Source organism: Pogona vitticeps, chromosome 3 (assembly GCF_051106095.1).
Source record: "Pogona vitticeps strain Pit_001003342236 chromosome 3, PviZW2.1, whole genome shotgun sequence".
NCBI lineage: Eukaryota > Metazoa > Chordata > Lepidosauria > Squamata > Agamidae > Pogona > Pogona vitticeps.
In genome coordinates, this window is record NC_135785.1 from 103,172,695 (window position 1) to 103,186,347 (window position 13,653).

At 39.2% G+C, this 13,653-nt stretch overlaps 1 protein-coding gene across 50 annotated transcripts in view; it reads left to right on the top strand.

Annotated features, from left to right (window-relative positions):
- The window catches only part of LDB3 (LIM domain binding 3), a 202,713-nt gene that overhangs the window by 116,706 nt on the left and 72,354 nt on the right, over positions 1 to 13,653 (top strand). For 33 of the 50 annotated variants that reach the window (XM_078390983.1, XM_078390990.1, XM_072995086.2 and 30 more), the window contains one exon: positions 1,098 to 1,504. The exons of 3 other annotated variants lie outside the window; for them this stretch is intronic. In XM_078390983.1, coding sequence (XP_078247109.1) covers positions 1,098 to 1,504 — 407 coding nt within the window. Of the gene's footprint in view, positions 1 to 1,097; positions 1,505 to 7,356; positions 7,380 to 9,689; positions 9,894 to 12,310; positions 12,326 to 13,653 lie in introns of all 50 variants that reach the window. 14 more of the 50 variants (XM_078391000.1, XM_020805976.3, XM_020805967.3 and 11 more) reach the window with 3 other exon arrangements.

Consider the following 13,653-nt stretch of genomic DNA (forward strand, 5'->3'; position numbering starts at 1 on the left):
TTAGCCCTTTGGGGGTAATAAAAACCAATATACACATATTGTAGATGTATTTAGCTGACATTGAGACATCCATATTTCTTACCATTGCTTTTCTTACCATTAGGACAACTGGGCAATTAAGTGATTCTCAAATTAAGATCAAAATGCTGTTGAATTTTTTTATATATGTAAGGCATTTGCGCAAGTAGTTTTTTTTTTTTTTTTGGACTATGTGTTGCACGGTTGTTCACATTTATTTTATTTATTTATTTATTTATTTTATTTCTATCCCGCCTATCTGGTCATACTAGACCACTCTAGGCGGCTTACAATTGGAGCAACAATAAAATTATTAAAAACATTACAAATAGACAAAAATGGAAATCAAAGAATATAAAAGAAAAATCGTCAGGGATTATCTGTTGGGAAAGCCTGCCTATACATCAGTGTTTTCAATTGTTTCTTAAATTGCACAATCAAAGGACAGCCTGGGCACAACAAGCAGCCCAGAAAAGAGCTAACATATCTTGTGTGATTGCCCTTGTGCAACTGCATAAGCAAGAGAGTTTTGTCCTTCATATATGGTAACTCTAACACTGCTGGGAGTTTGGGTGGGAAGCATTATTGATACGCTTGTGCATTACTCAAGCAAGCAGACTTGGGAAGAGATCATGTTAATTTATCTGCTTAACTAATTCAAGTCTACAAAGCTTAGCTTTTGTTGCTGTTGTTGCAAAATGTCTGCGATATAGGGTTGCCATCCGAGAGTATTTAAGTGGCTCAAACAATAACCTAAAAATGAAGTGTTTCTTTGAAATGACTCTTATTGGTGTCCAAAAACCAAATTTCAGATGATCTGCATTCATCTAAAAATTCTAAATTTTGACCCACCTCCTGCCTGGCTTCACTGAGGAGCTGTCAGATTCTAGCCCTAACATGTCTGATCCTAGGAGGCCTGTATGTGTATTTGAATTAAAAGGCTGGCAACCTTACTGGCATCTGTAGAATGTTAGAGCTGGATACGTTTTCATTTTGCATGTATTCTATGATTGTTTTTTTTTTCTTTTCTTTTCCTTTCCTTTCTTTTTTTCCTTTGGCCTGCATGTTTGCTTCTACAGGATACTGTTCTGGAAGTCAATGGCAACCGAGCAAGCTTCAATCCTCTAAGTAGCACATCGGCTGAATCCCTGAGTAGCATTTTAGCAACCAATGGAGCATGCACAGGCTACCTTCGCAAACAAGAGACCAGTATATCACATAGCTCTTCCTTCCTAAAGACTACATCTATTAGATCTTCCATGTCTTCTCAATCTGTAACATCTGGCCACTCACCAGCAAAAAATGACCTAGAGTCAAAAACAGGCTCAGTAATAGCAGATGGCAACATCCCTAAAAACCAGCTGAGCCCAGCAAAACAATATAACAACCCTATTGGGCTTTACTCAGCAGATACTTTAAGGGAAATGGCCGAGATGCATAAATTAAGTCTCACGCAAAAGGCTTCAAAAGGTGGACTTCTTAGCGGGTATGTAAATGTAAAACCTTTTATTTAACAATGCATTTTGGATTGTCTGATGTATGGATAGCTTCCATATGTGGGCAGTTGGAATCATTCTGTGTAGTAAATATGCAATTCCTCTCCATTTTTCATAGTTCCAAGACACCTGGGGGGCTCCATCTACCAGCTTCTAATAAACCTGGAAATGACCAGAAGGTTTTCCAGAAATGTTGATTGATAGTTGGGAGGAGGGAGAATACAATATATAACAGAAGAATGGTATCATCTGGATGTTTTAGGAGGTGTGATTCTCCTTTTTTTGAGTGTGTGCTGAATTCTTTTTCTGACAACAGAGAGGGAGACCAAGGAGTCCCAAGGAGGAGGCCACAAAATCCGCAACTCTAGTCTAGATCAACAGTGACTAGTGAAGTATCCTTGTGAAGCTCACGAGCAGCAACTGTGCCTATAGCTCATCTTTGGTCATTTCAATCATTTCAAAACAGTGAGAGCTTGGGCAGCACCACAGTAGAAGGCTGGCCAGGATTTTCCTAAAACAAAAGAAAAGAAAACACATTTTCCTAGAAAAATTGATTTTAGAAATCACTTCAGAAATAGCAATTGGTCTTCTCAGCCACAACGCTATTTCAATCTCTGAATGAGTCTTTGGCTATCCTAATGTGTTCATGTTCTGAAAAAGAAAATAATCATAAATAGTCTATAGGAATGCTTGTCTATTTTTCCTCAGGAAAATTATGCAAAGAGATTAATTTCACATTGGCTATACTCGTTAATAATTTATAAATATATTCAGTGGAGTCTGAAGAACTACTGCCTGGGCCAATTGGTTTATGCGTCATCTGCCCCATATAGTTTTGAGTGGGAGGACATGGCTCAAGACTTGTCCGGAAATGCTGCTGTGGCTAATGCTCGGATACCTTGGAGGTATACTTCGGGTAGTGAGCCACTTGAGGCTGGAAATAAAAGGGTTTCCAGGGTTGTGGTATATTCCTAAACTACAAGATGATACCACCTCTCCAGAAGGCTGGGAAACCTGCCGCCATTCACCATAAGGGTTGTCTAAGCTACTGACTGTCCACTGTTCTAACACTAAATAATCAACTTGTTAGCCAGGTGGGTTATGTTTGCAAATAAACCCACAGGTGAAATGGCTCTGATGTACCATTTAAAGAATGCTTGAGGCAAGTTCTTAGCATCAGTGTTTCTTGCACTGTGGATGTGAGGTCAGCATTAGGAGGAGTCTCTGAGCCTGTTGATCTCACAGACGAGAGGCAAACACTTCCTAAGAATCTTCCAATGACTGTATTTTCCCCATGTTGTTAGTACAGTAATTTGAATTTGTAGTGTTATATGATTTTTTATATTTAGTATGTTCCATTCTGAATTTAAATGTTATCTTTTACAATTAGTTGTGATAAGAGAACTCGGTACTTTTTGAAATCCATCCAGTTGCATCATTAGCAATAGTGGTATTCGTACTTGTCTTTTGTGCTTCTCCAGTAGCTGATTGAGTTCTTTCCAAGCTGGAAGTCTCATCTTCCAGCATTACAGTGGGGTCTTGACTTGAGAACTTAATCCGTATTGGAAGGCGGTTCTCAAGTCAAAAAGTTCTCAGGTCAAATCTGCATTTCCCATAGGAATGCATTGAGAACCATTTGATCCGTAGCTGCTCTTTTCCGTCCATAGAAACTAATGGGAAGCTGCTATTCCGCCTTCGACCACTAGAGGGGGGATATTTGTTTCTTTTTTTCTTAGGTCAAGAAAGGTTCAGGGAAGGCAGGGAAAAGACAGTCCAGGCAGTACAGTACCAGGCAGTCTGAAAACTGTCTCCCAATCCACTCTCTAAACGCTGGGAGGAGTGAGGAAGCAGACAGGCACCCTTTTCACTGGCCAACAGTTAACTGAAAGGTCAAATTTTGCACTTTCCCTGCCTCCCACGTGGGTTTTTTCAGTTTGTAACTCAAATCTAAGTATGTAAGTCAAGTCAATATTTTCCTATGAGAGTGGTTCTTAAGTCAAAATGTTCTTAACTCAAGCCGTTCTTAAGTCAAGACCCCACTGTACCTTCATGTGCTATATAGAGAAGTTTGAAATGATGAAATCCTGCATGCAGTAAGGCAGGTTTCTACTGGCTATGGCATTTGACACCAGTATTTAGTGCTGAAAATATTAGTTATGGTAAACATATTTCACTGGTATGTGAAGCAATTACTTTGTATACATTCTGATGGTGATGTCTTTTGAAATCCCGGTCAGATACAACGGAAGTAGCGGTTCCCCTGTTTTATTCAAGTGCTATGTTACGAAAGGCTTATGCTGTACTTTAAAATATTGTTTTACGTGCATGAGCATAGCTTAGAGGATTAAAACAGCCAACAGCAATCACTTCAGAAAATGATACTATTACACCATGTTTCTCTGTAAGCAGATGCCCAGCTGTCCTGCACATTCCTAAAATGGATATAGAATCTCTGATCTGCTTACAGACTACAATTTGTTCTTAATATATCTCTGTGAGTTTGTTTTAGCAGGCAGATATTTTTGGATTAAAGCAGAGTTTAAAAAGCAGCAGAGAAAATATTCTCAAATATGAGAACTTGAAGGGCAGCAAAACAGAGTGTTGGGAGGAAAGTTTTAAATTGTTTATTCCAGTAAATATGAAATTACATATTTCATATTTGCTTTTCTCCCTTTCCTTTTCAAACCTAGAAAACAAAATGCAGAAGAAACAGAATATCTCTGTGTTATTTGTTGAATTTACCTTCTGTTCTCTAGCCGTGTTCGGCACACAAAGCAGCTTGCAATTAAAATTCACACTAATATATAATTATAATAAGGATATGGGGAGTATGTGTACAATGCCTTCTGATCCCAGATATTTCAGGTTCCAAGCTATGCCTTGTTAAAGGAGTTGCAAATGGACTGGAGGCTTGGCTGATGGGAAAGATGCCAACCCCAGGAGCAGGTCCTTCATTAATCTCTGCCAATCCAAGTTTCACTAATGTCTATTTCAAAACTTTTAGTGTGCACCTAAAGTGTGACATGTGTGGATGGGATAAGCACATGCTTACAACAACACTTGTGGCATTCATTGGAAATGTGAGATTGGTGAGAGATACGTTCACTGCTACATTACCAGTGAATTGGTCCTAAAGAAATGAGCCATTGAAAACAGCATTTCAATTCCTGTGGCTAATCCCATTGCTGTGCTACAGGAGTGGGTAGCAGATAAGGTCAAACTAATCAGGCAATATGGATGGTTAGGCACCCAACTTCCAATGGTGGGCACCGATTTTTTGCATCTATTCCAGTCTGACTACTGTTCCAGTTTTGCAGGGACATGAGTCTTCCTGGTGTCCCTGTATTTGGAGATAGACCGAGAGAGTATTTATTGCTGATTTCTCATCAGTGTTTGATGCCATCAGACAGTATATTCTTCAGTGTTATCTAATGGGGATGAGTTTCGGGAACACTGTTCATTGGTGGTTTTGTTCATTCTTGATGTGTTAATTCCCAGAAAGCAGTGTATAAGCAGGATGTTTTGCTTTGTTTTGCTTTGCTTTGGTGTCAGTATTTAAATGGTTGGATGAACACGATGAAACTTAATTTGCTGATTACAACCTTCGTTAGAGAATACAAGATTAAGGATTAATAATCTGTTTTGGTTCCTTCTAGGGCTGCCTTTACAAATAGCTCAGAAAGTCCAGTTTGTCCAAAATGTGATGGCTAGATTTTTGAGTGACATGTCATGGTCCCAGCAGTTTATGCTGATCTTGTTTCAGCTGCATTTATTGCTCAGTTCTGATCTTGAATGTTAGTGCCCTAAGTCAAGGGTAGGTAACTTTCATAGGTCCAGATGCTACAGATGTGCAGCCCTGACCCTTGAAGTATCGCACTTGCGCCTGTGCCACTCAAACACCTTTATGAAAATATTTTTTATAACTTTTTTTGGATGGGAGAAGGTTACCACCACCACCACCCCAAAAAAAAACCTTGAGCACTCTAGAGGCATTTAGCTTTTTTTTAAAAAAAATAAGGTTGGGACAGGGATCGCTGTAGTGTTCAAACTATTACAACATTGTATTTTAAGACCCTTACAAAGAACGAAGGGAGTTTCTGAGCAATTTTTGAAATTTATTTTTCAAATGGAGGGAGTGCACTTTGCCCATGCCCATCCTAAATATTCTTGAACCAGGTCATCTTAAGAATTGTCTGCTTCTGTAACAGAGCTGCCTGGTCCTTTTATAACTGCTTGACAGGTCTTGCTCACTCTGGCTTTATTCCAAGGCTGAGCATAAATATTTCAGCCCCCCTTAATGGTAATGCTACAGCTTTGAAATACCTTCTGGTACAGATCTGGATGTCACCCATGTCATTTTTTTAAGGCAGGCCCCTACAACTTTATCTTAATTTGGCTTCGTTGCCTATATTCTACATTTTAAAATTTTAAAATAGAGCCTGTTTTTAATCTTGTTTTTAACAAATGATTCTGCCACTACAGTAATGCACTGTATTTACTTTGGTGTAGAACACAAACGGTTTCATAAAAAATTAATGTTCTGAGTGTTCCATTAGCAGAAAATCAGAAGACTTGTCATGAAAAGGACTATTACGGAAAGGTTTAAGCATCTGTGTGGCTCCTGTGAACATAGGACTAACAGTATATAGTATATGGGTTGAACACAAGGGCAAAAACTGGTGTAGCCGGTTCTTTTTTAGAAGAATGTACTACTAGTGTTGACCACTGGTAACAGGTCACCTTTGCTTCTGTTGCTGGCTATGATATGCACATCAGGAAGATGAAATGTGAGATATTCTATGGGCTAAATTAGATGTCCATGTCAATTGGAGGAATGTAATCAATGTGTCCATATTTCCTTCTGTAAATAGTATCCACAAGGAAGCCTGACCAGTCATAGGGCCATTTTGAGGGTGAGAGGTGTTTACTCTTTGTCTCCCTGTTACAGTGTTGGCAAGATTGCCTCTCCAATGGAGTCTTCTTAGGGAATATAAATGTAGCAGCTTCAGGGAGGCAATTTTTGTCTTTACCTGAAATGTGAAGTTACTGGAATGATTGCCACCAATAATTTTGAATATGAAAGAGAAAAAAATGTTTCTGTGAAAGAATCACCTACAGAGCAATCTTAATGTGCCCCAAAGGGTGACTCCTAATTTCACCGGTAGCTTATTGGTTGGCAGGTGATATGCTGGCATAAAGGGCAAACTACAGATTACATTAAAATAGTTGTAATTAAATACTGACACATGCTTCTTTGAAAGGTAGAAGCTGTACTATGGGAGTGGTGTGATGACATGACAAGCTGGAGTTCACTGTGTTCCCTCCCTGTTATATTTTGCTGCAACCTTCAGTCCGTTTCCAGAATTGAATTTACTTCACAAAGACAACCACTCTTTGTCCAAACACTTGCAATAGGAGGGCAGCTTGGTTTGGAAAAGAATGGCACTCAATCCCAGAATGTTTAGCATCAGGAGCAAATAATTCTTCTGTTTGATACAGCTCCTGCTTTCAAAGGGACCCATACTTTGCAAATAATCCCTTCTCTCTTCTCTTCCGTCTTTGACTGAAATATGCCTAGCAATGCACAAGAACAAAAACTTGTTTTCCAAGTTCAATCAAAATGCCTCAGTAGCACCATAAATCCCAATGGATGAACTGTAATCCCTGCATTTTCCCTGTCTTAAGCACATTGTGGAGTTTTGGATATAACAGTTGCTTTCTGTTCCTATTTGTAGGGAACTTGCAAAAGCCTTATAAGCTGTGGTTAATACTTACTAGCCTCATGCTCTTTTTTTAAAAAAATCTGTTGGTCTGATTTTCTTTCTTTCTTTCTTTCCCCCAGGTCATAGCCAACACTGTTGCCAAGTTAGTATTAAACAGTGTGTCAGTGTTACATATGCTTGGCTATTTCCCCTCTTGGGGTAGCATGATGCGCCTGCTTGTTCCTGCTGTGTGCGCTTGCAAGTGGAATGCATTTTAAAAGATTCCGTTGGTGTACCAGACATAAAACACAATTAGTATATTCCACTGTTGTTTGTGTTCTAAAATTAGACTTCAACATTTTCCTTATACATCAGACATTTTATTCCGATGTCCCTGTGAATGTATCATTTTGTTTAGAAAGGAATTCTGTGCCCACACAAATGATTGCCACAAGACCTCCTTGAATGTGTACTAGGTGCACAAATTTATGTTTGTGTTGTAAAGTCTGATAAGTGTTATGGCCTTCTGCAGCTGTTTCCTTCCAGACTATGGTGGTAATATCCTTTTCCTTACTGGGAACATGACTGTCTGGACTGAGAGGAGGCAGTAACAGCTGTGGATGCCTGTAGTAGCTGTCAAAACCAAAAACCAAAGTATAGAGGCTTCTGACATAGAGGCTAACATGTCAACTGGCTTGAAGTCAAGTATTACTTAAATATGCATTTTTAGCTTGTGATGCATGTTGATGTGCTCATGTTGTGGTTGATTTCTGGTCCCTCAAAGCGTATGTGCATGCACTGCAGTGTTGAATCATGGTATTTACATTTATAAATTCCAGCTGCTGCTGAATAAGCATATAATCCAAAGGCTCCTTGTCCTTTAGCAGTTCTGAGGAAAGCAATTATTCCACAGATACAATTTGCCTTCCGTGTACTCTCCACAGGTATCCATGGTGTAAGCTCCGTCTGTTCATGGACTATGTTGGATCTTACCAATTTGTCTTTTTATGTGAGGAGTTCATAGCAACCCTTTATTTAATAATTAGCATGCATGAATTTTTTCTGTTTCAAGCCACTTTCTGTGCAATTGCTATATATCTTATATAAAATGTTGAAGAGACTGTTCAGAGAATGATGTCTTCCTTTGTAACTCTTCTGTTTTCTGCTACTTTATCTGTCTCTTTTCATACAAAAAGCCCTCTTAAATGGAGGGAGATGGAATAGCCTCACACTGTCTTTCAACTGGTAGTATCTGTCTGGAAGCACTTTTTTAGAAAACAGCGAGAAGTTAGAAGTTAATTCAGATACACTGCATTAACCTGTACTGAAGACCATGGACTGAAGATTTTGTTCACAGAATATGAAGTGAGGGATTTCAGAGGGACCTAAAGGATGGAAAGAAGACAGTGGTTGTTGTGTTTATGTATTTGGGAGCATTTATCCAACACAACTTTCTGATTCATAGCTGTTTTTCTTAGGGCCTTTCCACACAAACACATAAATTATAGCTCAATCCTTCATGTGGTGACTTCTGCAAATCTGCACTGAGTGCTTACAGTGTAACAACTCATCCACATACATGGATGTACAGTGGACTTCCTCTTCAGCTGTTCCTCTCATTTTAAAAACATACATTTACAACACTCATGTCAGGTCAGCCAATGCCACACAGAGGTGGAAGAGGTCACAATCTTTGCTTAGAAAGTTCACAAAAGGGAAGGCCAACGAAGGTGAGGAAATCTTCATTGCTTAAAAATATGGCTAAATGGGCATGGCAGCCCTAAAGTTACACAGAACATAACCACTGAAGGATTTTTTTTTAAAAGGCTTTAACCTGAAGGTATTAAAAGCAAGTTGATAAAATGATGCCGTACTGGGACAGGATCCATCCTTTATTGTACAGTATTTCAGAAACGGATAGTATCTGAAACACTTGCCAAGCAACATTCCCAACAGCAGAAGGACGAACATAATTTTCTTTTGTACAAAAATGTGTTTTGAGTTCAGTATGTCTCCCTCATTTGACACAACTACGGGAGGCAGTGGAAGACAGGAGGGCCTGGCGTGCTCTGGTCCATGGGGTCACGAAGAGCCGGACACGACTAGACGACGACGGCATCTCCCTCAAACCCACCGTCTCAAAGGAGTGAAACGCAGGCATTTTTTTTCCAGCTGGGAGTGTGGAAAGGCCCTTCCTTGCTGACAATGTCAAGTCTTCCATTGTTTTATTTCCCCAGTTTCAAGAGCATCAACCTCGTTATCTGGACCAGCTGTGAGACCCATTCTTTTTGCTGCTTCTTTAATACCTCTTCTCATTGGTGCTGGTGCTGATCTGATCAAAAGCTCTGCGTGTGCACGATGGCTTTGACGTTCAGTTGCAATCACCTCTCTCTTCCTTTTCACCCTCACCTCTCTGTCCTTTTCTCCTTTCTTTCATTGCTCTCTGAAATCTCACTCCTCTCTGCCATCCCAGCACAGAGTATGTGGAGCGTTTCAACCCCAACGTCCTGAAGGATTCTGCGCTCTCTACGCACAAACCGATTGAGGTGAAAGGGCCTGGTGGCAAGGCCACCATCATTCATGCTCAGTATAACACCCCAATCAGCATGTATTCTCAAGATGCTATCATGGATGCTATTGCAGGCCAAGCCCAAGCCCAGGGCGGTGAACTTGCTGGGTAAGAGAGTTTGGTTTGTCCACATCTGTCTCTTGTTGCATGCTGCAGAGTCCCTACGTCCCCTCGTTTTGAGTAGTCCATAAGCTGTTGTAATGTGGAATGAGGTGGTGGCAACTGCTGGGCCAATTTTAGACTAGAAAAGCCCTTCTTTAGAATCCAGAAGTGACTGACTAGCCATGTTTGATTTGTTCTTAAGAAATGCCTCTTCTGGAGTAAAACAGGACACTTGGGATGGGGTTAAAATGATGTTTATGTAGCAAGTCATGCCATCCCTCTCAAGGCATCTGAGGGTCTAATTTCCCATTTGGGAGTAGCTTGGAGAGGCGTAGGGGAGTTTGGAGGCAATCAGAGGTCTCACTTGGGTGGAAGAATGTTGTTCATAGGCCATGTTTTGCCTGTCTGTGATTTAAACTGAAAAGATGCTTTGAGGCTGAAACGAATGCCTGCCAGGACAGCAATGGTGAAGGACAGCCTCTGGCAGAATTTGGTGATGTCATATTTTGGATTGCAACTCCCACACTTTTGTAGCTTGTGTTGCCATCCACTGTGGGAGATTCTGGGAGAGTCAATAAGAGAAATTGAATGTTTAAAAGTTTTAGGGTGGTAGTGGAATGAGAATGCTTTTTTATAAAAACGTTTTTGCAGAAGATAGTGTTATACTATTTTGGAAAATGTTTTTTTAAAGCAGTGAACGTAGATTTCTGGGGCATTTAAGACTGTGCCATATAAAAGGTGTGTTTCCTAAAACTAGAAACAAATTGTTTCCAGCCATCTGTATTTACTACAGATTAAGATAATTCTTTGCAGAAATTAAAAGGCATTCCAGTTTTGAACTAATTTGGGGTGTCATCTGATTCACAAAAACAAATGACCTCGTTTTTAGTTTTGACATGGAAAAAGAGCTCAGCTAATAATGTATCTTTACATTCTTCTTCATTTCTTAATCTGTGTTGCATACATAAAATGTGGGAGAGGCAACAGAGTTCTCACTGGCTAATAACAGTTTTTGCTTGTCCATTTTACCATTAATCTTTGATATTATGTCTCCGTTGGATTATAATTTTTGTGTTTTTTTTTCCTGGAAACCTTTTGTTTCAAGGATAATCTCACACCTGAGTATTTCTCAGAGCAAAAGGGTTTTCATGAGAGTGCCACAATGCTGAGAAAGGCCTCTGTGTATATGAAGTGCTTTATAGTAGCAGAATCATTTTTATTTCAGGTATATATGCAAAGGAGTCTATGATGAATGTGTAAAACAAGGGTATTTAAAGATCTACCTTCTTTGCTCTGCATATAATCAAACATATGCATACAGATGTAAATTAGATTGCTGGGGATAGGATGTGGCTGCACATATCAAGCACTTCCTTTGGATTAGTGCAGATGGAAGGAGACTGTTTTGATCTCCTGATCTGCATGAGGATCAGGAGTGTCCCTATATAATATCTACAGTGATCGCACACAATTATATCCTATGTGTTAGTAGCATACCTTGGCTAAAAACTGTTCCTTATGACAGATGCACTAAAATAATCCCATTGAATCAGTGGGGATTTGTTGAATCAACTTCTCCATGATTTTCATTTATTTAAATGGGCTTACTCTAGCTGTAACTTACTACACTAAAGTAAGCTGCAAGTAGAATAGGCTGTTGGAATCAATAGAATGTAATAAGAATGCCTACTGTGGTGCATTTTACCATGCTAAGTAACAGGATTTAAGCCAGTATTTATTTACATAGGATTCTCTGATTTGAATGCTCAGCAAAATTATTCAAATCTTGAATTAAACGGATGCTTTTGTATAATTTTGTATCATCATCTAATCATTTGGCCAAAAATGAGAGGCAAATGAGGCTCCAGATTAATCTTTTTAAAATTTGGATATCTGGTGTTATGGGGAGGGGGGCGAGAACAAGTTTAGGAATATTCTCTCACTCACTCATACACACACACACATATGTACAGACCCACACCATTTTCATTTTGTGTTTATATGTGAAAGGTGTGGTGCTTTTGCAAGTTGCTCACAAGAGCTCAGTCTCCATTGACTCAGTTATGTGTACAGCCCTCTTGCTGCATACATGGTCTCTTACTATTGCTTTCTGTGTAAACTCGAAATGTATTAATCTACTTAGGGTTACAGAATAGTAATGTGACTGCTCAGCTTTAACAGCCTGCCTAGAACTGATAACCAGCAAACCTATTCCAGTTGCTAATATGTTGATTGGTCCCTCGTGCTCCTTTTTATTGATAATGGTCTCTTCTTCTTTTTCCCCCCTCCTTTACACATTCCATTTGGGTTTTCGCTAATTTCTCATACTAATGTTGTTCTGTTGTGCACATCCCAACTCTCGATAATGATGGACCCCAAAACACTCAATGATCTTTGTTGGGTTTTGATCATATGACTCACAGTGAATCTCCGTTGGCGTAAGTAAATTTCTATTTCTAACTCTATAGAATGAAAGCAGTGCAGATTGTATACCTTTTTCTTCTAACATTCCTTTTCAGTTTTATAAATTTTATAACCATTTCTCATCTATCAAACCCTAAACTGAGTGACACAAAGCAAATTCACAAGAGTTAAAAACATTTGCACTGCTGGGCATTTTTAATTTTAATGCCTTACTACCAAATCAGACCACTAAATGTGATTGGGGAGTGGGCACGGACCTCTTCGCTCCATCATTCAAATAATTTCATATAAAATATAGGTGCCGTATTATAAAGATGCCTGCTTCTCACAACTACAGTCATTTTATTGGAAGTGATAGGAAGCTGCCTTATCCTAACTCAAAGCTTGATCCATCTAGGTCAGTGTTGTGAACTCTGACTGACAGCAGCTTTCCAAGGTTTCAGGCAGGATTTTCTCCCAGCCCTATTTAGAGATATTCCCTAGTGGTATCTTATCCAAATACTAACCAGATTTGACTTTCTTAGCCTCCAAAATCAGACACGATCCAATTTGTTCAGGGTGCTATGGTCATTTGAATTAATTAATAGTTTGTCCTTTGTTTTTGAATATGACCATCTCCATCACATTTACTGTTTAGGATAAACAGGGAAAAACATGAGTGGTTAAGGTGGAGCAATAGCACGCTTATGACTAAGTAGCCCAATATAAACCCTGAATGCACAGAAACAGTGCAGCAGGTTAGCTAATCGTCAGCTCGCTGGCCTGTCATGCTAACCTATTTATTGTATACTTCACTCCAAGTCTGTAACCTTAAAAATGTATTAGTGAATCTTTTTAAAGTGACTGAAGATATTAGAGGACATACTGTGTAGTTATTGGCCACCATTCTGCTGTGGGAAAACAGACCATGTAAGAAATGGGCATCCTCATCCACCAGAGAACCTCTGTCAAGTCTGATATTATATGCCTGGGGGAAGAGAAGAAAGTTAATAACTCCTCCCAGAAATCCACTTAATATAACAATTGGATGAGAATTTTGGCAATGAACCTTCAGTGGGATCTACCAAAGAGATGATTATTACTGTTGGTTCAATGCCTTTTTTTCCCTATAGCAACAGGATGGCCAAGGAGAATACAATATGTGGTTCAAAGAACTCCACAGACTTCAAAGAAATATAGCAGTGTGTTTTTAAGGGTGTGATTTTTAAAGGAAAGCTGCATTAAGAATAATCATACATTTGTTTTTTATATCCTACCTTCAAAGATTTCGAAAACTGAAGAAATAATTAATAGCTAATTTTAATTTTGTATGCCTTCAGTGCATAATTACTTCTCCATGGCA